Consider the following 23447-nt stretch of genomic DNA (forward strand, 5'->3'; position numbering starts at 1 on the left):
ATGTCACCATATCTAACTGTCTGTTCCTTTTTATATGTTATTGGATAAGAAAAAGCTTCAATAGTAGATATCCATAATGGAATTTTTAAATAATATTGCTTTTTTATCTTCTCCCAGTTTAAAAACAATGCCTCTCGAATATAATGTCTTCTAAAATACCCCTGTGTTTTAGTTCCCTTATACCAAAGAAAAACATGCCATCCCAACTCTCAATCCACATTTTAGAAGTCCCAGTTGGAGCATGTTCTTCAGACTCCGCTGCCTTGTTCCTTGAAGCTGCCAGGAACAGATAACAGATCATCAGAGTTGGAAGGGATCTTGGAGGTCATCCAGTCCACCCCCCCACCTGAATCCTTCTTAAATCCCTACTTCGCTTTTCTTTCAAGCCTGTATTTAGGCATCGTTGGTTGATTGCGCAATCAGCCAGATGTTGAGACTGGAGTTGGTCTTCTTAAATCCACCTTTCCTGTCCTTCCAAACATCTGGAATTTGTTTGATGGATGGCATCGAAGAGGCAAGCTCTATTATTGGAGGGTTTGCACAGTCAGCCAGATGTTCATCCACCTCTCGAGTCCTTCCCAAACCCCTAAGATAGGCAGATGTGGCTGGGTGATGGCATTAAGGGTGGAAACTATATTATTACGGTTGGTTGCAAAGTCAGCCAGATGTTGAGGCTATATTTTATTACATTTGTGTTCCCTTCTCCGGCCCTTCCCAAACTCCTTAGATAGGCAGATGTGGCTGGGTGATGGCATTGAGGGTGGAAACTATATTATTATGGTTGGTGGCAAAGCCAGATGTTCAAACTGGATTTGGCCTGTTTATCCACCTTTCCAATCATTCCCAAACACGTAAGATAGACAGATGTGGTTGTTTGATGGTATTAAGGAGGAAAGCTCTATTATTACAAAGTCAGCCAGATGTTGAGACTGGATTCGGCCTGTATAACCCATCTTCCCAAACCCCTAAGATAGACAGATGTGGCTGTTGATGGTATTAAGGAGGAATGCTCCATTGTTACAGTTGATTGCACAATCAGCCAGATGTTGTGACTAGATTCACCCTGTTTTTGACCACCTCTCAAGTTCTTTCCAAACCCTTAAGGTAGACAGATGTTATGTTGTTGGTTTCAGCTCCGACCTTGGCAGTGTAGTTGCAAACATTTCACCCCCGTTCCAAGAGACATCTTCAGTGGACTTTGGTTTGTGCAGACAGATGTGGTGGCTTGATGGGGTTAGGGGTGGAAACTATCTTAGTATTATGGTTGGGTTGCACAGCTGGGTGTTTGAGACCGGGTTTGGCCTGTTTACCCCGCCTTCCCAGCCCTCTAAGATAGGCAGATATGGCTGTTTGATGGTGTTAAGGGTGTGTGTGGGGGAGTCAGCCAGATGTGGAGGGTGGATTCGGCCTGTTTACCCCACTTTTCCAACCCTCTAAGATAGGCAGGTGTTTTCTTGCAGACATTTCATTTCCAAACTAGGTAACATCATCAGTGCCCTGATGATGTTATGCAGTTTGGGTAATAACACGTCAGCAAGAAAAGCACCAAGCAAAAAGGATCCCATAGTCCTCCTCCTCCTCCTCCTCCTCCTCCTCCTCCCCCCCACTGCTCCCCCCTCCTCCTCTTCCTTTCCCTAAATCCTTCCTTCTACTACTGGTGATGTTTTCTAGTTGGGTCATATAATGTCTGCAAGAAAACCTTCAAGTTCAAAGAGCACTAAGGACCCCACAATCCTCCTCCTCCTCCTCCTCCTCCTCCTCCTCCTCCTCCTCCTCCTCCTCCTCCTCCTCCTCTTCTCCTCCTTTCCTCAAACCCTCCTTCCTTCTAGTACTGATGACGTTACCTTGATGGGTCACGAAACATCTGTGAAAAAACCACCCAACTCAGAGAGTCCCACAGAGAACCCCTCACTTCAACCCCGAGCGACAGATATTCTCTTTTTTTAATTGGTATCTCCTGCTCCACCGTCTGGCCTTGCCAGGCAGTGAGGGGGGCGAGGCGGGGAGGGGCTGTCATTCCTTGGTGATGGTCTCTACCAGGGGTCACCTACCTTTTGGACCTCAGGGACCACCAAACTCATCATTTCAAATCCCACAGACCAAAATCCCCCCAAAAAAAGTCTGCAGGAAAATCCCCACCCGTTTTCCTACCGATCAATCGTTCTTTATTTGGGACCACAGGATCCCATCTCCAGCTCTGTCCTCACAGGGAAAGAAAGAGACTTTTGGCTGCATGCAAGGAAAACAGCAGAAGCAGCAGAAGTCTTTCTTTCTCTCCCCAAACTCTGCCAGAAATGAGTCTTTGCCGGCGCAGCCTCTTGGAGCAGGAGGCCTTGCAGGGTCCCAAAGACTCATTTCTGGCGGAGTTTGGGGAGAGAAAGAAAGACTCTGGCTGCTTTCCTTGCGTGCAGCCAAAAGCAGAAGAAGAAAGAAGCGGAAAGAAGCAGCCCGGTGGCCAGGCCAGGCACGTGGGGGGAATGGGGCAAGATCCCCCCTCCACCCTTTCCCCCTCCCCTCACTACTTCATGGTGTGCGCAATGTAAGCCTTGTGTTCCCACGGGTCACGTGGGCGGCGCAGCCTTGTGTTCCTGCACAGCCGGGATTAATTGCTTTGGGGAGGGGGTCACATTTCTCTGAGGACCACCAGAATTTCCTTGCGGACCACCGGTGGTCCCTGGCCCATCGCTTGGCGACCACTGGTCTCTACTACGTCTTTCCTTTCCTTTCAGAAATATCGCTACCAAGATGAAGACAGCCCCCGCTGGAGCACAGCCCGCCCACCTCCCCAACCAGGCAAAGGCCCCCGAGCTGGTCCACGTGGCGGAGAAGAACCTATCCCAGATCGAGAGCGTCCACGGCTACGTGTCTCACTCCCACATCTCCCCCATCAAGGTAGGAAGAGGGGGCACGGGTGCCCGGCCAGGAGAGGGGCCACCGTTCTGCCGCCACTGGCACACCTGGCCCCACCCACCCCTCCACACACCTGCACCCACCGTGGTCTTCCTCGGGAGTCCATGGGCTGGCATGATGGCCGTTGTGCATGTCCGTTGATTTGTGTCTGGGTTCACACACTGCCGTTAATGCGGTTCCGGGCGAGGTCGGCCGCGCCGCGTGTGCGGGGAATCCCCGTCACACGGAGGCCGGCGTGGGCCGCTGTCCCTTGTGGGGGGGCAGGAGGCCCATTTGTGGCGCATGTCCTTCTTTTTGTCGCGCAGCCGGGGCTTCGTTGTGCTTTTCTCGCCACACAACATGGCTTCGCGCCAGTTGTTCTTGGCTTGTTGTTCAGTGTGTTGAAAAAATATGCAAAATCGGTGTGGCGTTCTGAGAGGGCCACATTTAACTCCGATTCTGTCGAGTTATGAAGGCAATGCTCAACCTTTTAACCCTGGCCTGTCCGTTAAACTTCCTGTCCTCGTCGGAATGCGGCCCCTGTTTTTCAAAGCCAGCATTGTCCACGTCTAATTCGACAGCCTCGGAGTTCCGCTGTGTATTTCATGTTGTGGTGCTGGGAAGTGGCTGTGTCGCTCCTTCCCGGGGAGCGAAAGCATGAGCCAAGGTTTTTGCACAACCCTGCGCTTGTGTTTACTGTCTTTCGCAAATGGCTGGTCCGGCATACGATTGCAAGTACACGATGTGCATTTTTTTTGTGGTGTTCTCTGTCTTTGCGGCATGCAGCGGTGGTGCAGCGTACAAAAAAAGTGTGTGTGTTCCTGCCAAGTTGGAAGGCTGTGCTCGCCAGTTGTTTTGTTGTTCCTCACTGCGCTTATGTGGAGTGTTTGTTCATCCAGACTTGGTTAAAAGTGAAACACAGGCAAAGTACGACAGGTGGCTTGGGGACTGTTCGAAATTCCAACCGGTTAGCTGCCGACAGGGGTGGTATGCTTACCAATTCGGACCGGTTCGGCCAAACCGGTAGTAAAAAAAAAGCTGATGATCAGTGGAGGGGAAAACTAATGTTAGGGCTCCAACAAATCCACCCCCATTCAAATCACAAGTCTCTAGCCGCATCTCTCGGAGTAAAAAAATTGATTTATTAGGAGTGGCCATGTTGGTGTTAGCTGGGTGCAACCAATACTAAAATCCATCATTCATTTCATCCTTGAGCCTGGTCTTCCTCCCAACTCCCCTGGATGTATATTCTCCAATGGGACACATCCATAGCCAAGAGTCATCAATCATGCTCTCCAGTAATAATCTTGCGCGCCAACAGCTTCGACCGCCTAGCAATTATCTGAAACATTTAAGGAATGTACTTCTTTCCCACACTCCCTTTCTGCTGGCAAAGGAGTAAAAAGACCAAAAGAGTATCTTTTTAGTTGACAACTAAGAGAAATGCGCAGGATCGGCCCTGCACTTTCCTCTTCTTGATCCGTTCAGCTGATTGGCGCAGCAAAGACTCAGCTGGTGTGGGGAAAACTGCACACTGGCCAGCCATTAGGCAAGTCACGCCCACCGAACCGGCTCCCTCGCCTCACAATCAGGAGATTTTGAGTTCGACCCTAGCGAGAGGCAGACATTTCTCTCTCTCTGGCCACGATGAGGATCTGTCAAACAAAACTCAGCCCGGGTGACAGGTAAGGCATCCAGCCATTAAAACCCTCAGTATTTATGACGTGGTGCAGTGGCCTAGTGGTGGAGCTCTCGCCTCACAATCCGGAGGCTGTGAGTTCGATTCTAGCGAGAGGCAGATATTTCTCTCTCTCTCTGGGCATGATGAAAATATCTATCTGCCGAACAAAACTCTGTCCTGGCAACAGGAAAGGCATCCGGCCAGTATGGTCAAACCATTTGAATCCCTCCACCAATCTGGCAACAACTTTTAATACAGACCTCAAGTTTCAACAGTTGTGTTCCCCATGGTCAACTTGACTGCCCCTTCCAACATTCAACGACTGGATCATGTTTACAAGGTTTTTGCGGCGTTCCCATGGTCCTGTGGCTGCTTTTTACAACACTTTTGCCGAAAAAACAACAACATTTGGTTTTGGTTTTTTTTTGGCAAACCCACACTCACTGCAACTCATGGGTTTGCTCAACGATGGTGGCATTCCCTACACGACTCGGGGACTCGGTTGAATGACCGCTGCAAAAATATGGTCATAAAATCAGGCTGGAACTCACCTACAATTTATAATTTGTCACACGTTACGATGGTGACGGGAAGACTCCGTTTCCGTCATAACTCAAGGACTGCCTGTATCGGGTGCGCACACACAGGACAACTATAATTCCTACCCCTAGAATGAAAATATAATCTCGATAAAAAATGGAATTTTGTTTTTTTTTAATCCCTTTTTTAATTTTCCAACTAGGCCCAGGTTAATTTTTTTTGTCTACCGTGGTCCTGTACAGGGGGGTCCTCCACTTAGTGACTGTTTGAAGTTACAACAGCACTGAAAGAAGGGACATGACCATTTTTCACACTTATATTCCTTCCAGCATCCCCATGGTCGTATGATTTACATTAGGATGCTTGACAACTCACATTTATGATGGTCGCCATCACGCGATCCCTTTTTTGTGACCATTCAGACAAGCCAAGTCAATGCGGGAAACCGGGTTCACTTAACGACGGCATTACTAACTTAACAACTGCAGGGATTCAGTTGACAGAGCGGTGCTGTGGCTGGAGCTCTCTCGCCTCATAATCAGGAGGCTGTGAGTTCAATCCTAAGTAGAGGCAGGTATTTCTCCCTTGCTGGGCACAATGGGAATCTATACATCTGCCGAACAAAAACTCCGCCCTGGTGACAGGAAGAGCATCCGGCCAGTAAAACGCTCAACTCCATTCAGACTCCACCCCGCAAGGGATTGAAAAGAGGATGAAAAAAAAAAGAGTGATTCAGTTAGCAAATGTGTCAAGCAAAGTCATAAAATGGGCCGAAACCCACGCTGCACCTATCTCACCGAGTGTCCCAAATTTCAGGCTGAATAGTCGAGGACTAGCTGCAGTTGGTTCTGCTCCTCCTTTTGGCCCCAAAGACACCAAGGGTTTTCAACACTTTTCTAAAATTGTGGAAGGGCACCAATGTGCCAACGTCGGAACCCAAAGCCAGGAGTGATTCTGGCAGGTGGCAGCCCCGAATTCTGAAATGGGGCAGCTAGCTCTCTCGAAGCTCCTTGGACGTGAGGTAGGAAGTGACGCACCTGGCAAATTTGACACCTGGAGTGGGTCCTTTTTCTAAAAAAAAAACCCACTCCCCTACACACTGCTGTGCTTTGGCACCAGCCGTCAAAAGTTGATCGGTGTAATAGCAACACAACTACCACTGTCCTTCCGAAGAGCTGCCTCCTTATTGTTCCCAAACGATCAAACATTGCACCACCACCCCCTTTGTGGCCCACATGTGGGACAGTTGAACCCCACTCCCAATGCCCCACCCTGGTGATAGACATGCAGATGTCCCTATGGAGGTCAATATTTGTAGTTCAGGGTTGGACCGTTGCATTCCTTGGTGTTCTCTGAACTTGCTTGTTTGCATGCAGACGTTTCACGACCCAACTAGGTAACATCAGCAGTATCAGTAGTGTGTGTGTGGGGGGAGGGGGTTGCTCTCTGTTTATACACAGTAGTTTGAGGTGTATTTTTCTCCTTGTCAGTGCCTTGTGTGATTGACCCAGGGTGGGATACAAAACAAACACAGTCACAGAAAACCCGGGGAAGCCCCTTTTATTCCTTCACTTTGCTTCCAAGCTCCGAATATCCTTGACGTAAGACAAAAAAAACTCCCCCACAAACAGTTACAAGAAGGAGGAAAAAAAGCAACACAAACCAGGCAAGATAAGGGCTGGAGGACGTCCACGGATAACAGAACACACACTGGGAAGGACGCCAAACTCAGAGAGGAACCATAAACTAGAGATATTTCCACGCTTTGTTTCCAGCGCTCGCCCCATATGCATGTCCGGCCTCTTATCCAGTTGTCACAGCTGCAGCCCGTGAAGAAGATCAGGGCCCTTTCCTCCCCAGTAGACCATGCCTCTCCCTTATCCTCTCCTCCCAGCATGCCCTAGGATGGAGAGGGGAAGGGCCTGGGTCCTCCTCTGACTGCCCATCCGGCCTCTGCCCTTTCCCAGCCTCCTCCACAACCCCCGGAGAGCCACACTCCCACTCCCCGTCACCTGTTCCTCCTCTCCTCAGAGTCCGTCTCCACCAGGGGCACGACACCTTGATTAAAGTATTGTTCGATTGCTTGATTGTCTGGGGCTGTCCGATTTGAACACCGGGTTTTCAGGAATCCCCTAGTAATTTCTGGGATTCAGCTAGGCCTAAAAGCCTCACCGTTTCCCAGCGGAGACTCCGGGGGAGTCTGCCCGTCCGTGCGGGGTGAGGTCAAGGTACCTCCACCTGTGTTTTGGCTGCTCGTAGGGGTTCATGGATGCACCCTGCTAGCCTCCCGCAGGACTCTTGTTACAGGCTGCACATTGCCAGCAGTCCCCAACCTTCTGGCTTTGTGGACTGCCGTCGGTGTCGCCAGCAACACGGGGTTGGGGTGGAGAGAGGATGCACTCGTAAGCTCGCCTGCCAGTTGCATGGCCTAGTTCTGAACAGGCCACAGCAGGTACTAGTCCCACAGCCCTGGGGTTGGGTAACCTTATTGTAGATCAGTGATCCCCAACCTTTCTTATGCCGCGGTCCGGTATCCCCAACCTTTCTTATGCCGCTGCCCGGTACTGGCATTGGCTGGGCACCGCCATCTTGTTTTGATGAAAAAGTGCTTCCGGTGAGCTTTCACCCGGAAAAGCTCACGGAAGCACTTTTTCATCAAAAAGATGGCGGCGCCAGCAAACCAGCGGCCCGGTAGGACTTTTTCCACGGACTGGTACCGGTCCGCGGACCGTGGTTGGGGACCCCTGTTGTAGATGATTCCTGGTTTTTTTTCCTCCCTTCTTGCTCTCCTGGGACTTTTGGAGATGTCTGTCCTTTTTTTGAGTGTGTCTACAGTGTGTTTGTACTCGTCTGAATAATAATCTATTTGTATAAAAATACCCCTCACGCATCATCACAAAATCTCCAGAACCATCAACCCTACAAACTTGAAATTGGACCCCTATGTTCCACTCGGCTTCTAGGGGCTCCCTAAGAAAGGATTTTTCCAAATGACCATCGTAGCATTTAGAGTATTTCCTATATTATTCTTAGTCTTAGTCTTAGTCTTAGTCTTAGTCTTATTATTATTATTATTATTATTATTATTATTATTATTATTATTATTATTATCCTATATTATTATTAACAGGCTCTGATGCTAAGGAGTTCTACTCGCCCTCCCCACCTGAAAAAAATCTCTTCTAAATGCAAAACACAAGCAGAGGAGTTTCAGTTTCATAGCAGAAGCAGCTTTAGTCCAGAACAGTTGAGCTAAGCCACGCCTAGGCTCCTTGCTGTCTCCTTCTCGCTCCCACAGCAAATACTCTTTCAGTTTCCAAACAGCCCTCCACTCTCTCCCACACGGACAAGACGCTAGCCAGATGAATACCCATGGATGCTGGGAGGCAGAGGCAGATATTTTTTTCCTCCTTATTTTCCTCCCCAAAAACTAAGCCCGACCACTTGGTTTCGTAGCGAAGCACGAGGATCGAGCTAGTAAATTTAATAAATAAAATAAGGCTTTCTGGCTCTTTGGAGGGATTAGGCTGGTGCCACTTGCAGCTGCGCAAGGATGCGAGGCTACTTCCTCACTCGACACCTCCTCTCTGCCCAGCCCGGTAGTTTCGTAGTGAAGCACTGGGATCGAGCTAGTACATAAATAAATATTTTGCTAACGGACCACGAAGTTAGTGTGGGTTGCTTCTCAGCAGAGTCAAAATCCCTAATTTGCTGTTGTGGCCATCCGGGAAGGGTTGTGGTGTCTTCCGTTGTGAGTGTCATTCCTTTGAAGGTGTTGCTGGTTGTTTCATGTGGTCTCCCTGTCTAGTTGTTGCATTGGTATTTCGATGGGGTGCCCCAGATCCCTAATACACAACCCTACAGATAGTCCTCAACTTTCAACCATTCATTTTGGGGACCACTCAAAGTTAGGGCGATGCTGGAAAAATGTGACTTGTATCGCCATTTCTCCCATGTACGACCTCTCTTGTGATCGCATGGTCAAAATGCAGACGCGGATTCGTATTTATGACGTAATTTGGGAGGTTCTGACAAGCAGAGTCAACAAGGGAAGCCGGATTGACTTAAGAACCGTGTTACTCACTGAACAACTGCAGGGTGTTCACCGAACGACTCCAGCAAGGAAGGTCGTAAAATGAGCCAGAAGTCACTTAAGAGCTCTCTCACTTAGCAACGGACCTTTTGGGCTCAAATGGTCATAAGTTGGAGAACCTCAGAATGTCTTCAGAAACATCTTTAGCGCTCCAAAAGACCAAAAAACAACAATAAAAAAAAAAAACCAGGAGTCACACACACAACATACGATGTAAGGACTGCACAGCCGCTAAGTAGGACAAACAGGTTAGGACAGGGGTCACCAACCTTTGGACCTCAAGAGACCACCAAACCCATCGTTTTAAATCCCACGGACCACAAACCTCCCCCAAAAAGTCTGCAGGAATCCCCCACCTATCAATCAATCGTTCTTTTGTTTGGGATTGCAGGATACTGTCTCCAGCTCCATTGTCATGGCGAGAGAGAGAGAGGGAGAGACTTTGGCTGCATGCAAAGAAAGCAGCAGAAGCCACCAAAGTCTTTCTTTCTCTCCCCCCAAACTCCGCCAGAAATGAGTCTTTGTGAGACTTGCCACATCGGGCGCAGCCTCTGGAGCAGGAGGCCTTGCCCTAGACCACATCAATCAATCAAATCAATCAATCAGAATAGAAGCTGGAAGGGGCCTTGGAGGTCTTCTAGTCCACCTCCTACTCAAGCAGGAGAACCTAAGCGAAACTAAATCCCAAAATGCTAGAGAATTCCTGAAAGGTTGGCATTCAAGTTTGCCATCCACTAACACATAGAGAAAATCCCTGTTTACACACCATTCAAAAGAGACAATAAAGCCTAGAACAGTGATGGCGGACTTATGTTACACAGAGCCATTTGTGCAGGCAGGCAAGCCCCAGCCAAACTTACCTGCAATGCACATGCACTGCACCTCCCAGAGGCTCGAGGGAAGCTTCTGCAGCCTTGGGAGGCCGAAAAACAGGCCCGTTTTGTCACTTCTGGTATTTCCGGAAATACCGGAAGTGACCAAACAGGTCCATTTTTCGGCCTGCGAAGGCTTCCTTTGAGGCTCTGGGAGGCCGAAAATCAACTGGGAGGCATGCAGTGCAGGTAAGGAGGCATGCGCAGGGGGCATGGGGGGGGGGGCGCACGCATTGCCTTCTGGGTGCTGGCACGCGAGCGTGGGCGCACACACAATTTTTGGCACAGGAGCCCAAAAAGGTTAGCCACCACTGGCCTAAAACATACAGTGTAGGGACTGTAACCACCACCCATGTGGGACAGGCAGGCAGACAACTAGCAGAGCCCAACCACGAGCTACAACTAGCAGTCGGAAGTCACAATGAAAACTCCTTAATCTCACCACCTATGGACAAACTCAACCATAATTTCAACTGGGAATGTGTGAGCATCCTAAGCCACACTAGATCCAAGAACGTTAGGTCATTGAAACACATTTGCCATCACGGACACATAGAGAGATTCCATGTTTACACATCATTCAAAAGAGACCATAAAGCTCTAGAACATAGGGATTAAGCAGGAGGCCCTAGGAGAAGCTAAACCCAAAAATTCTAGAGAATTCTTAAAAGGTTGGCATTCAAATTTGTCATCCACTGACACGTAGAGAGATTCCATGTTTACCCACCGTTCAAAAGAGACAATAAAGCCCTAGAGCAGGGGTTGCCAACCTTCTGGACCTCAGGGACCACCAAACTCATAATTTTAAATCCCAGGGACCACTGCGGGTGTGGCCTAATTTGTGGGTGTGGCTTGGTGGTGACTGGCTGGGCATGGCTTGTATGTAAATATTATAAATACTTATATAAATACTTATATAAATATTGAATTTTTTATAAAAAGTAGCAACTTTTACCCAAAAGCAGGCAAAGCAGGTAGGCAGATTGAGTTGCTCACAGAATCAGATTCATTCAGAGATCTCTCTGCCATCGGCTAGCTCAGTCTGTCACATAAAATTTGCTTTCAAGCAAACTCATAAAATTGGCTAGCAAGCAAACTCACAAAATTAACTCACAACACACCATGTATGTAAATATTGAATTTTTTTTTATTAAAAAAAGCAATTTTTATCCAAAATCAGGCAAAGCAGGCAGGCAGATTGAGTTGCTCACAGAATCATTCAGTGATCTATCTATCTGCCATCAGCTAGCTCAGTCTGTCAAATTTGCTTGCTGTGAGTCTGCACTGAATAACAGAACCTTCAGTCCTAAGGGAGGTTCGGCTGTGCTTAAAAGCAGAGCTGAAGATCTAAAGACTAGCTAGAAAGCAAGAAATCCAACCGTTTCCTGCTTCCTAGCTAATCTAAATCTCCGGCACAGCAGAACGGATGATGGTCGGAAAAAGGAAAAATAGCAATTTAGCAGGCAAGTTTGCCAAATAAAGAGAGAGTGGGAGGCGAGGGTTCCTGTGGGCCATGTGGATGGCACAGCCTTATGTTTCTGTGCATCCTGGATTAATTGCTTTGGGGGGGTGCTCTGGGGGTGAGATTTCTCTGGGGCCCAGCAAACTTTTCTCACGGCCCACCAGTAGGCTATGGCCCACTAGTTGGCAACTGCTGCCCTAAAACATAGGGATTAAGCGGGAGGCCTTAGGACAAGCTAAATCCAAAAATGCTAGAGAATTCTTAAAAGGTTGGCATTCAAATCAGCCATCCACTGACACATAGAGAGATTCTATGTTTACACACCATTCGAAACAGACAATAAAGCCCTAGAATATACATTGTAGGGACGGTAATTGCCACTATGTGGGACAGGTAGGCAGAAGACAAACAGAGCGCATCCATGTACACTAATTACCAGTCAGTAGACACAATGAAAATACCTTAATGTCACAACCCATGGACAAACTCAACCATCATTACAACTGGGAATCTGTGAGCATCCTTGACAAATCTAAATCCAAAAAAACTGTTAGGGAATTCTTGAAAGGTCTTCAAATTTGCCATCAACTACACATAGAGAGAACCCATGATTGCACACCACTCGAGCATATAACGTAGGGATTGCAACTGCCACTATGTGTGGGGCAGATGGGCACACAACTTGCAGGGCACAACTGTAAGCCTCTCTGGCCAAGCTAAATCCAAAAATATGAGGGAATTTTAAGCAGAATTAGTCAGGAAAATTAGCCATCAGTAGAAATTACTCATCAAGTTAACCATCGACAAACACATAGAGATAAACCACATTTACACGCCATTCAAAAGATACAATGCAAAAGCCAAGAAGTCATTTAAAAGTGAGCCCCGCCCTGATTTTATGAGGTTTTGCCACAGCCACAAAGCAAATCATTACAGTTTGTTAAGTGAAGCACATGGTCATTAAATGAACCCATTGAACTTTGCTTATCAGAAACTGGTTGGCAAGGGTCACAACCGGCAATTGCATGACCTGGGACACCGCAACTGTCATAAATCCATCATCCTCTTCTTGTAATAATCCCTTGCGGGGTGGAGTCTGGGCAACTGAGTGTTTTAATGGCTGGATGCCTTTCCTGTCGCCAGGGCGGAGTTTTGTTCGGCAGATATTATTCTCAGCATGCCCAGAGAGAAAGAAATATCTGCCTCTAGCTAGGATCGAACTCACAGCCTCCAGATTGTGAGGCGAGAGCTCCACCACTAGGCCACTCCATCACATCATAAATACTGAGTGTTTTAATGGCCAGATGCCTTTTCTGTCGCCAGGGCGGAGTTTTGTTCGGCAGATATTATTCTCATTGTGCCCAGAGAGAGAAATATCTGTCTCTAAGTAGGATCGAACTCACAGCCTCCGGATTGTGAAGCGAGAGCTCCACCTCTAGGCCGCCGTACCACGTCATAAATACATGCCGGTCAACAAGCGCCTGAATTTTGATCTGTTGTTAAGTGAATCGGCCTTCCCCTCATTGGCTTTCCTGGCTGGACACCCACTGGGATGTCGCAAAGGGTGATTGATGACTTGAGAGGCTGCAAATAACATGCTGTTTGCTAAGTGGCCAAATTTCTATCACGTGACCATGGGGATGTGCAATAGTCATAAGTGTGAGGACTGGCTGTAAGTCATTTTTCTCACGGCCGTTGTGGCTTTGAATGATCGCTCAATGAAGTTGGGGACATAGATAAGCAGGGATGAACACCAGGCAAACAATCAAGTGAAAAACAATACAGCCATACCTTAATACCTCGACTTACAACAACTTCGTTTTAGTGACTGTTTGAACCCACAGCCCTGATAAATGCGGCTTGTGACAGTTTTTCCAGAGTGACGACCTTTGCAGCCCCCCCCCCGTCGTCATGCGAACAAAATTCAAGAGGCTTGGCCATTGGTTCCCTACTTACGATGGCCACAGGGTCCCAAGGGCATGTGATTCCCCCTTTTGTGACCGTCAGGCCTTTGGACCGTCGAGCCAGATTCACTTAACAACGGTGGTAAAATGGGGGGCACTTCAACAAATGTCTCCCTTAACCCCAGCAATGTGGGTCTCCATTTGTGGTCGTAAGTCGAGGGTGACCTGTTACAGGAGAATCGAGTTGGAAGGGACCTTTAGAGGTCTTCTAGACCAACCTTCTGCTTAACAACTCATGGCATAACTAACTACCGAGAACAAAATCTCACGCACACCCCACGTACTAGCAAGAGGAGTTACTCTATATCTGTAGTGGCAAACCTTTTTCGGCTCCCTTGTTGATAATTGTGCGTGCGCTTGTGCGCTCACGCTCGCGTGCCAGCACCCAGAAGGCAATGCGTGCTGGCCCCCCCACCCCCACCCCACACACAGGTGCATGCAATCCCATTGTGCCGTGCACCTCTGCACCTGTGTGCACGATTCCTGCGCCACGTGCCATGCATCTCTGCGCATGCACGCATGATTCCCCCCACCATGGGCCATGCATCTCTGCACATGTGCGCATGACCCTCCACCGCGTGCCGTGCATCTCTGCACATGCACGCATGATTCCCCCAGCCACGTGCCATGAATCTCTGCGCATGTGTGTGCGATTCCCCAGCCCGTGTGCCATGCATCTTTGCACATGCGCAATTCCTCCACCCCGTGCCATGCATCTGCGCATCCACGCACAACCCTCCCACACGTATGCGCACCCGGTACCCGACAATCAGCTGTCGGGCAGCGGCTCTCCTGGGTGTGGCTGTGCATGGCATAGGTTCGTAAGGCCCTCGACTTACCATAGTTCATCTAGTGCAGCAGTGGGATTCAGCCGGTTCGCAGCGGTTTGAGAGACCCGGTTGTTGGAAGAAATCATGACAGGCGGAGAACCGGTTGTTCAATGATTGGAATCCCACCACTGATCTAGTGGACCATGCAAAGTTACGACATCTCTGGGGGGAAAAAGGACTTACGACCGTGTTTCACACTTACGACGCTCACCACGGCCACAGCATTTACGTTCGGATCCTTGACAACCAGCTCACCTTTATGATGGTCGCGGCGGGTTGGTGGTGTTTGTCAGGCAATCCCCTTCGGCAACCTTCTGACAAGCAAAGTCCGCTTCACTTAATGGCCATGGGACTCATTTAGCGATGGCAGGAATTCCCCTTAAACAAATGTGGTGGGAAAACTCCCACTCCACCCGGGTCTGTCTCTTTAACCACATATATTTTGGGGGCTCAGTTTGGCGGGGGGGTTCGTATGTCGAGGACTACCTTTGTAAAGAGAATTAACACCGCACTCCCTCCTGCACGGATGTTGTTACCTAGTTGGTTCATGAAATGTCTGCGAGCAAAAAACAAAAAAAAACCAGACCAGTGGGGGGGATCCCCATAAGTCTATGTGCCTGCAGTGGCTCTGTCTCCTCTCTGCATGCATGTGTGAGCATGACAGGGCATGGCTTGGCGCATTGCGTGCTGCCCCCTCCCCCACTCATGACCTCCACCCTCATGCAGCCTTTTCCACGCAGCCCATCGACACGTGTAGCCTTCGCTCTGCCCTGCTGAGAGGTATCTGTATGGGGACGGGGACGATGGGCTTCGGGTGTGACATGGACGATGTTGAGGGGGCGCATGGCCCCGAGGGGGGGGCCAAGAGGGGGCAGCTGTGTGTGGAAAATGGGGCGGGGGCATGCCTTGAAATCTTGCACGCTAAGTATGCACTCTGGGGTGAAAAATTGGGAGTTGTGCTAAAATGGAAGGACGTGCAAGTTGAAAGTAAAGTGATCGTTAGTCTGTTTTTGTTTTATTTTATTTATTTTTTTGGTCATTTTTCTCTCCCGTCTTCACTACTTTATAAGTCAACTCAAGGTGGCAACAATACATAGGCGTCCTTCCTCTTCCTATTTTCCCCACTACAACAACCCTGTGAGGTGGATTGGGTAGAGAGGGAACGACTGGCCCCCAAACTAGAACTCACCATCACCTGGTGTTTGACCCAAAGTCATCCAACTGGCTTTTGTGCTGAAAGTGGGACTAGAACTCCCCGTCTCCTGGTGGTTGGCCCAAAGTCACCCAGCTGGTTTTCTTGCCTAAGGTGGAACTAGAACTCCCAGTCTCCTGGTGATTGGCCCAATGACACCCAGCTGACTTTGATACCTAAGGCAGAACTAGAACTCACCATCTCCTGGTGTTTGATCCAAAGTCACCCAGCCAGCTTTCACATCTATGGTGAGACTAGAACTCCCATTCTCCTGGTGATTGGCCCAAAGTCACCCAATCAGCTTTTGTGCCTAAGGCGGGACTAGAACTCCCATTCTCCTGGTGATTGGCCCAAAGTCACCCAATCAGCTTTCGAGCCTAAGGCGGGACTAGAACTCCCCGTCTCCTGGTTTCTAACCTGGTGCCTTTACCATTAGACCAATCCAGCTAGACAGGGGCTGAGAAAGCTCGATCTCTTTTGACCAGAGAGCCTTTTAAGTCGGTTTCATTTCTCTCTCCTTGAAGGAGGAAGGTTGAAATTAGATTTTTTTGTCCAGACCTTCCGGAGTTTTGGGCTCTTTACTCGCCCTTCCTCCCCAAAGCAGGGATATTCAGAGGGGTTTTCCCGCAGTCTTGCTTAAAACTTTCTCAGAGTTTGATGCAACGTTCTACCCGTTGTAAAAAACAAAACAAAACCCACGGATGAGCACAAGAAGGAAAGGAGGGCAAAAAGGCCAAGATGGAGAACGTCCCGTCATGAATTCCTCAATTTGGAGGGGGTGTCTTTCCATCGATATCAGAAATGGTGTGGGGGTCTCTTGCTTTGGGCAGGGGGTTGGACTAGATGAGGGGACAAGGTCCCTTCCAACTCTGTTAATCCGTATTCTGTAATGGGTGTGGCTTTTTGCAGTACCCCCTCCATGCGCCCCTTTTCGCCTCCTGGGCCTCAGGGAAGCCTTCCGGGTGAAGTAGTAAGACAGTGAGGGGGATCCTGGCACAGCTGATCGTCGGAACAGCTGATTGTCGGAACAGCTGATAGTCGGAACAGCCGATCGTCAGAACAGCTGATCATCAGAACAGCTGATCATCAGAACAGCTGGTCGCTGGAACAGCCGATCGTCAGAACAGCTGATCATCGGAACAGCTGATCATCAGAACAGCTGGTTGCGGAACAGCTGGTCAACAGGAGGAAAAGAAAAAAAGAAATATTGATTCAGGCGAACCAGTAGCTGTTCTTTTTACTACCAGTTCAGCCGAACAGTAGCATTTTTTACTACCGGTTCATGTGAACCGGGCTGAACCGGTAGAATACCACCACTGGTCTCCTGCCCAGGATTTCCTGGTGGTACCCCATCCCTCAAGGCCGAATCCTGCTTCATTCTGGCCACAGGGGAAAAATTTCCTTTTTATAATTTTTAAGCATGCTAACTACCTGTGTTTTCCCCAAAATAAGACTCTGTCTTATTTTATTTTATTGTTGGCCACCCAAAAGGCACCAGGTCTTATTTTGGGCAGGATGTCTTCCATGGACTAACCTCACTTGCGCGCATCGCCCCCGGCCTCCTTCCGGAAGTCCTTATTCTGCGGCCGGCAAGGCTTTCCTGAAGGCCTCTGAAGCCGATAAGAGCTGATAACTCTGGATCGATCCAGAGCTTTGTTACCAGCCACAGAGGCCTTCAGGAAAGCTTTGCCGGCTGCCGAAGAAATGGGCTGTGCAAGGCAGGTGTCGGGGGTTGAAAGGCCTGGCTACACCTGTCCAAAGGTAAGTAGTAGGGCAGCTCCACTCTCTCCCCCCAAATCCCCACCCTAGTTTAATTTACCTGTCCATTCTGGAGTGGATCTTAATCGGGGCTTATTTTTGGGGGGATTAGGGCTTATATTGGGTGCACGTGTAAAAAAATCAAGCTAGGAATTACTTTCAGGGTAGGTCATATTTTCGGGGAAACAGGCTACATTTCTTAGTGCTTCATAAACATCCTGTTGTCTGGGTGTCCATTCGAGTAGGTGGGATCTTCATTAGGGCTTATTTTGGGTGTATGTGTAAAAAATCAAGCTAGGCCTTACTTTCAGGGTAGGTCATATTTTTTGGGAAATGATACAGAAAGACTCTGGTAATCTTTTTTTTTTTTTTTTTTAATGCCGATTTTACAGCATGGCGACTTTTAACTCATTGTGCTTCCTCTCCTGTTGAGAGTCAGGACGGATCTGTGCTAATTAAAATATATTTTATCAGCTTCCTGGGGGAGAGTGGAGAATGTTTCATGGCCGTGATGTTTTCTTGACAAGCACCTTGTGAGGTAGGCCGGCCAGAACCAGCTGGAATGACATCTGTCGAAAGCTTTTTGGAGGGGGGGGGCAAAAGAGATCTGTGTTCGAGAGAGGGGTCTCCAAAGGAGGGGAATCCAAATTTTTTTCCCCCCAGGAAGTGTTTGGATGTGACTTGGTTTCCCCTGTGCTAAATTGCAAACATGGACTCCGCTTCTGTTGTGATCATGTCCACAAAGTATCTACATCCAGGGCATAGCACGTGAATGCCAGAGATTACCAGGGAGACCCCTGCCCATGTCAACATCCAGAATTCCCCAGCCAGCCATGGTTTTACCAGAATTCACCACGGATAAGACGAGCACAAACGTGGTTAGGCTATTTTTTTTCGCATTTTTGTCTGTGGATCGGTTAACTTTCTTAATAGACGATGAGAATGTACGGTAGAAGCCATAATATATCTCAACTTCGGCAAAGTGGAAGAAGAGCTGGCCGGTGTTGTGGCACACTGGCGGCAGACCCGGACAGTGAGGAGGTTGGGGAGGAACCTGGGCCAGTCCTGGAGGATGAGGAAGGCTCAGACGAGGGCTCTGCGTCAGAGGCAGAGATGGGGCCCGGGCCGTCCGACAGTTATCAGCTGGCTTCAGAGTTGGAGATCAGTGGGGAAGAAGAACAGCTGGAGCCTGTTCCCAGTGTGCTCATGCACAGAGCTGCCAGGAGAAGGGAACAGCTGAGGAACAAGAGGCAGAGATGGGGCCAGGGCCATCCGACAGGAGCCAAAGGGGAGGGGGCTTTTGCAGGAGACAGTTTGTTCCTTTAGGTGAAGATCTGTTCCTACATTCTTGCCAAGTATTGTCTGCTACAGTGTGGCATCTGAAAGGTATCGACCTGGCAACTCTCCAGGCCTGATAAGGGTCGGTAATTGTGCAATATCTTGAAAGATTATTGGCTGGGACTTTGCTGGAGAGGAATTCACTGTAATTTCAATAAAAGGGGTTTATTGGCTTCATGCTCTTTGGGGTCAGAACAGGTTGGGGAATTCTGGGAGTTGAAGTCCATCAGTCTTCACATCACCAAGCTTTGCTGCAATAGTGTTCTTAGATACAAGTGGTCCTTGACTTACAACCACAATTAAGCGCTGTTTGCTAAGCGAGACATTTGCCAAGCGGGCTTTGTTCCCTTTTATAGCCTTATCTTGCCGCCATTCTTAGGTGTGTCAGTGCCGTTGTGAAGTTGTAGTAACCCTGTTGTTCCGTGAATTTGGCATCCCCATTGACCTCGGTTTTCGGGAGGTCACAAAACGGGGGAAAATCACAGGACCCAGAACACTGCGCCAGTTGTAAAGAGGAATCGGTTGTCGAGAGTCCGACTTTGGATGTTGTTAACGCAAGCGAGGAGCCATGCGGTGTGCTATGCCGGGTGCGGCGACCGGGCGATGGGCCAGCCTGAGGTGGTGTTCGCTGGTTCTCCAAACTACTCAAACTTTCTGCTACCAGTTCTGCAGAACCAGTCCGAACCAGCTGAATGGTTGGGTGGAAAAACCAGTCCCAAGTCATGTTTTGTCAGGGCCGTTGTCACTTGGGTCACTAAAATGAATAAGTTGAGGGCTACCTATAGTAAAAGTCATTGTCCCGTCTGCCGGCCTTCCGTTGGAATATAACCAGATAAGGTTATATTCTAAATCAATATATTTAATAAATCTATCTCTATATAAAAGCGAAAGGCCCCTCGCGCAACATCACAAAATCTCCAGAACTGTAAAGCCTACAAACTTGAAATTTGGTATGTCTGTTCCTTTTGGTTTCAGGGTTTGTCTGTCTGTCTGTCTGTCTGTCTGTCTGTCTGTCTGTCTCTATCTATCTATCTATCTATCTATCTATCTATCTATCTATCTATCATTGATCTACATCTATCTATCATCTATATCTATCTATATCTATCAACCATCTATCTTTATCATCTCTCTCTCTCTGTATGTATATGTATATGTGTATGTGTGTGTGTGTGTATGTATGTGTGTGTGTGTGTGTGTGTATATATATATATATATATATATATATATATATATATATATATATATGTGTGTGTGTGTGTGTGTGTGTATATATATATGTGTATGTATATATGTATGTAAATATATATATATATATATATATATATATATATATATATATTTGTTTTCTTAAGTTTTTCGTAGGTACTTACATGTATGGCCTTCAGCTTTGTTTGGGTATTTTCCCACGTCATAGTAGTGGTGCTTTTAAAGTTGTAGCAACGTTTCAGCAGAATCTCATCTGCCATCATCAGGCTTTATATATATATAATTTGTTTTCTGAGGTTCTCGCGGGTATTTGTATGTGGATCTTTGGTTACCGTATATACCGAGTATAAGCGAGGCACCTAATTTTACACAAAAAAACTGGGAAAACTTATTGACTCAGTATAAGCCGAGGAGGATTTTTTCAGCACAAAAATGGGCTGAAAAACTCGGCTTATACTGAGTATACGAGATTCGGGTTTCTCGCGTAAGATTGGAAGTATCTAGGCAACGTTTGATGAAGTCTTCATCAAACGTTGCCTGATACTTCCAATCTTACGCCGGAGAAAACCCGAATAACCAAAGATCCACACATATATATAATCAATCTATATCATCTATATCTATCTATATCTATCAATCATCTATCTCTATATCTCTCTATCATCTATATCTATCTATATCTCTATCATCTATATCTATCTATCTATCTATCTATCTATCTATCTATCTATCTTCTATATATATATATATATAAAAGCGAAATACCCCTCACACATCATCACAAAATCTCCACAACCATAAAGCCTACAAACTTGAAATTTGGCACTCTTGGCTTCTAGGGGCTCACTAAGAAAGGATTTTTCAAAATGACCACCAGAGCAATTAGAGTATTTCCTATATTATTATTATTATTATTATTATTATTATTATTATTATTATTATTATTATTATTATTATTATTATTATTATTGAGTTTCAGTTTCACAGCAGCACCAAGCAGCTTTCGGACAGAACAGTTGAGCTAAGCCACACCCAGGCTCCTTGCTGTCTCCTTCTTGCTCCCACAGCAAATACTCTTTCAGTTCCCAAACAGCTCTCCCCTCTCTCACACACGGACAAGACGCTAGCCAGATGAATCCCAATGGATGCCAGGAGGCAGAGGCAGAATTATTTTTTTCCTTATTTTCCTCCCCAGAAACTAAGCCTGACCACCTGGTTTCAAGAGCGAGCGCAGGGATCCAACTAGTAAATTTAATAAATAAAATAAGGCTTTCTGGCTCTTTGGAGGGATTAGGCTGGTGCCACTTGCAGCTGCACAAGGATGCAAGGCTACATCCCCACTTGACGCCTCCTCTCTGCCTGGCCCGGTAGTTTCCCAACATGGGACAGAGAGACAAGTTAGGAAGTGGAATCATCAAAGACTACTGGAGGAACGGAGAAGGGAGCAACATGGCTTACGAGAGAGGAAGTGGCCCTGACTCCCCTCATTGGTTGCAGCTGGGAAGACTAGTATATAAGAGAGACGGTTACAAACACAGCGTTGCCAGAAGCAAAGCGTGTGTTATTTTGGGACTGAAGTGATCGTGGTTGGCGTCCTTCCAACAGAGACCGGGCCTTGTCATCTCCTTGAAGTTGGTAATTACTTTTCCGGGTCTGCGGTGGAAATTCTTGCGTTATAGTTTTTTTTTTTTTTTATTTCACATCCCTCTGCTCATTGAGTTTGGACTGCATTGCTTTCTTTTGAAGGCTAATTTTTGCGTAAGTTTTATCTCCCACGGAGAATTATTTGAACAGTGGGGCCAAGCTGGAGGCATTAAAGGACATTTGGATGGTGTTACGGTTGTGTTACACTCCGAGTCATCACACTGTGAAAGCCTCCCCCCCCCGCCAAACCTGTGTGTGTATCTTTCACAAGCGCCAACGTCCGCTCTTTTCCTGCACAATGTGATGAAGGAATTGTCCCCAGGTCACGGCAGGACAGCCGGAGCCGGTCTCTTTATGCAAATGGATTTAATTTAGATGACCCGTTCTGGCCCGAAAGGTCAGGACAGTTAATCAGGGCTTGGTTTTGCTTTACAAGGCAGAGCAGCGGGGAATTAACGTGCGTGCGTGCGTATTTTCCTTAGTTTTGTTGTCGCGTGGAGGGGGGGTGTTAATTTAGGGCAGCTGTTTTTCAACCATTTGCAACATTTAAGATGGGGTGGACTTCAACGCCCGGAATCACTTGAGACCTTCAAGAAGAGACTGGACTGCCATCGGTCAGAAATGGTCTTCCGCTTGGGTGGGGTGGGGGTTGGACTAGATGACCTACAAGGTCCCTTCCGACGCTGGTATTCTATATTCAGTGGAGCAGAAGTTGCCTTTGGAAGTTGTGGGAGCTTCATCCCTGGAGGCTTTCAGGAAGAGACTGGAGTGCCTTCTGTCAGAAATGGCGTAGGGTCTCCTGCTTGGGAAGAGGGGGGGTTGGACTAGATGACCTCCAAGGTCCCTTCCGACTCTGATTATCTGTTATCTGAATAAGGGGGAACGCAGATTCAATAGAAATGCATTATTGCCAAGGATTTCCGAAGGTTGAAGCCCACCCATCTTAAAGTTGTCAAAAATGACAGTATTTGGGAGGGGATCCTCTCTAAGAATTTATAAAAGATATATAAGAACTTATAAAAAGCTGCAAATAAACGCTTGGGCGGATCTAATTCTGCAGCCTACGACACAATATATATATATATATATATATATATATTTGGGGTTGCGGAGAGAGTAATTTTTGTTCTGTTTTGGGTCACGTATGCACTTAAAGACAGTTCCAGAATCAGCCAATAGATGGAGAACGAAGACCTCTCTGGTCACTAGATGGAACCTCCATCTCCTGCTGCAGTCTACCTTTCCCTAAGCGTGGCACAGCTGCAGGGGAAGATGCAAAGAAGAGCAAAAGGTTAACTTCGAAAGGATCCCTAGGGGAGTCCTTGGCTTACAACGCTGATGGGAATCGGAACAGCCCTTGCTGGACGGTGGTGAAGCAAGTCGCGCCCAGTTTTGGGAATTCGCTGCGGTTGTTAAGTGAACCGGATGGTTGTTCCGCGAATCCGGTTCCCTCCAGTGACTTTACGGGTGGCGGAGATTGCAAAGGGCCGTTTTTGCCAAGTTGTCGGGATTTCAATCATGTGGCTGTTGGGATGCTGCCAAGGTCGTAAGTGTGAGGACTGGTCATAAGTCAGGGTTGTTTTTTTACTGCCATTGGAAATCGGAATGGTCAACTAAATGAAGGATCAGCTGTATAGCTGCCATTCTTTTTCCAGTGCCGTTATAACTTGAAATGGTCCCTAAATAAATGGTCATAAGTGCGAGGACTGGGCATAAGTCAGGTTTTTTTTACTGCCATTGGAAATCGGAATGGTGACTAAACGTATAGCTGCCATTCTTTTTCCAGTGCTGTTGCAACTTGGAATGGTCCCTAAATAAATGGTCATAAGTGCGAGGACTGGGCATAAGTCAGGTTTTTTTACTGCCATTGGAAATCGGAATGGTGACTAAACGATAGCTGCCATTCTTTTTCCAGTGCTGTTGCAATTTGGAATGGTCCCTAAATAAATGGTCATAAGTGCGAGGATTAGCCATA

General features: G+C 47.6%; 1 protein-coding gene across 1 annotated transcript in view; it reads left to right on the forward strand.

Moving 5' to 3' along the window:
• Positions 1–3550, forward strand: part of LOC148129201 (uncharacterized) — an 80151-nt gene extending 76601 nt beyond the window's left edge. Inside the window, exons 4-5 of the mRNA XM_087947406.1 lie at positions 2730–2892; positions 3471–3550. Of these exons, the coding sequence (XP_087803532.1) occupies positions 2730–2892; positions 3471–3550 (243 nt within the window). The remainder of the gene's footprint in view (positions 1–2729; positions 2893–3470) is intronic.
• Positions 3551–23447: the final 19897 nt, after the last annotated feature.

Source organism: Notechis scutatus, chromosome Z (genome assembly GCF_049901735.1).
Source record: "Notechis scutatus isolate UNSWTSFEM ecotype Mainland chromosome Z, rNotScu1.2, whole genome shotgun sequence".
In the NCBI taxonomy this organism is placed as follows: Eukaryota; Metazoa; Chordata; class Lepidosauria; order Squamata; family Elapidae; genus Notechis; species Notechis scutatus.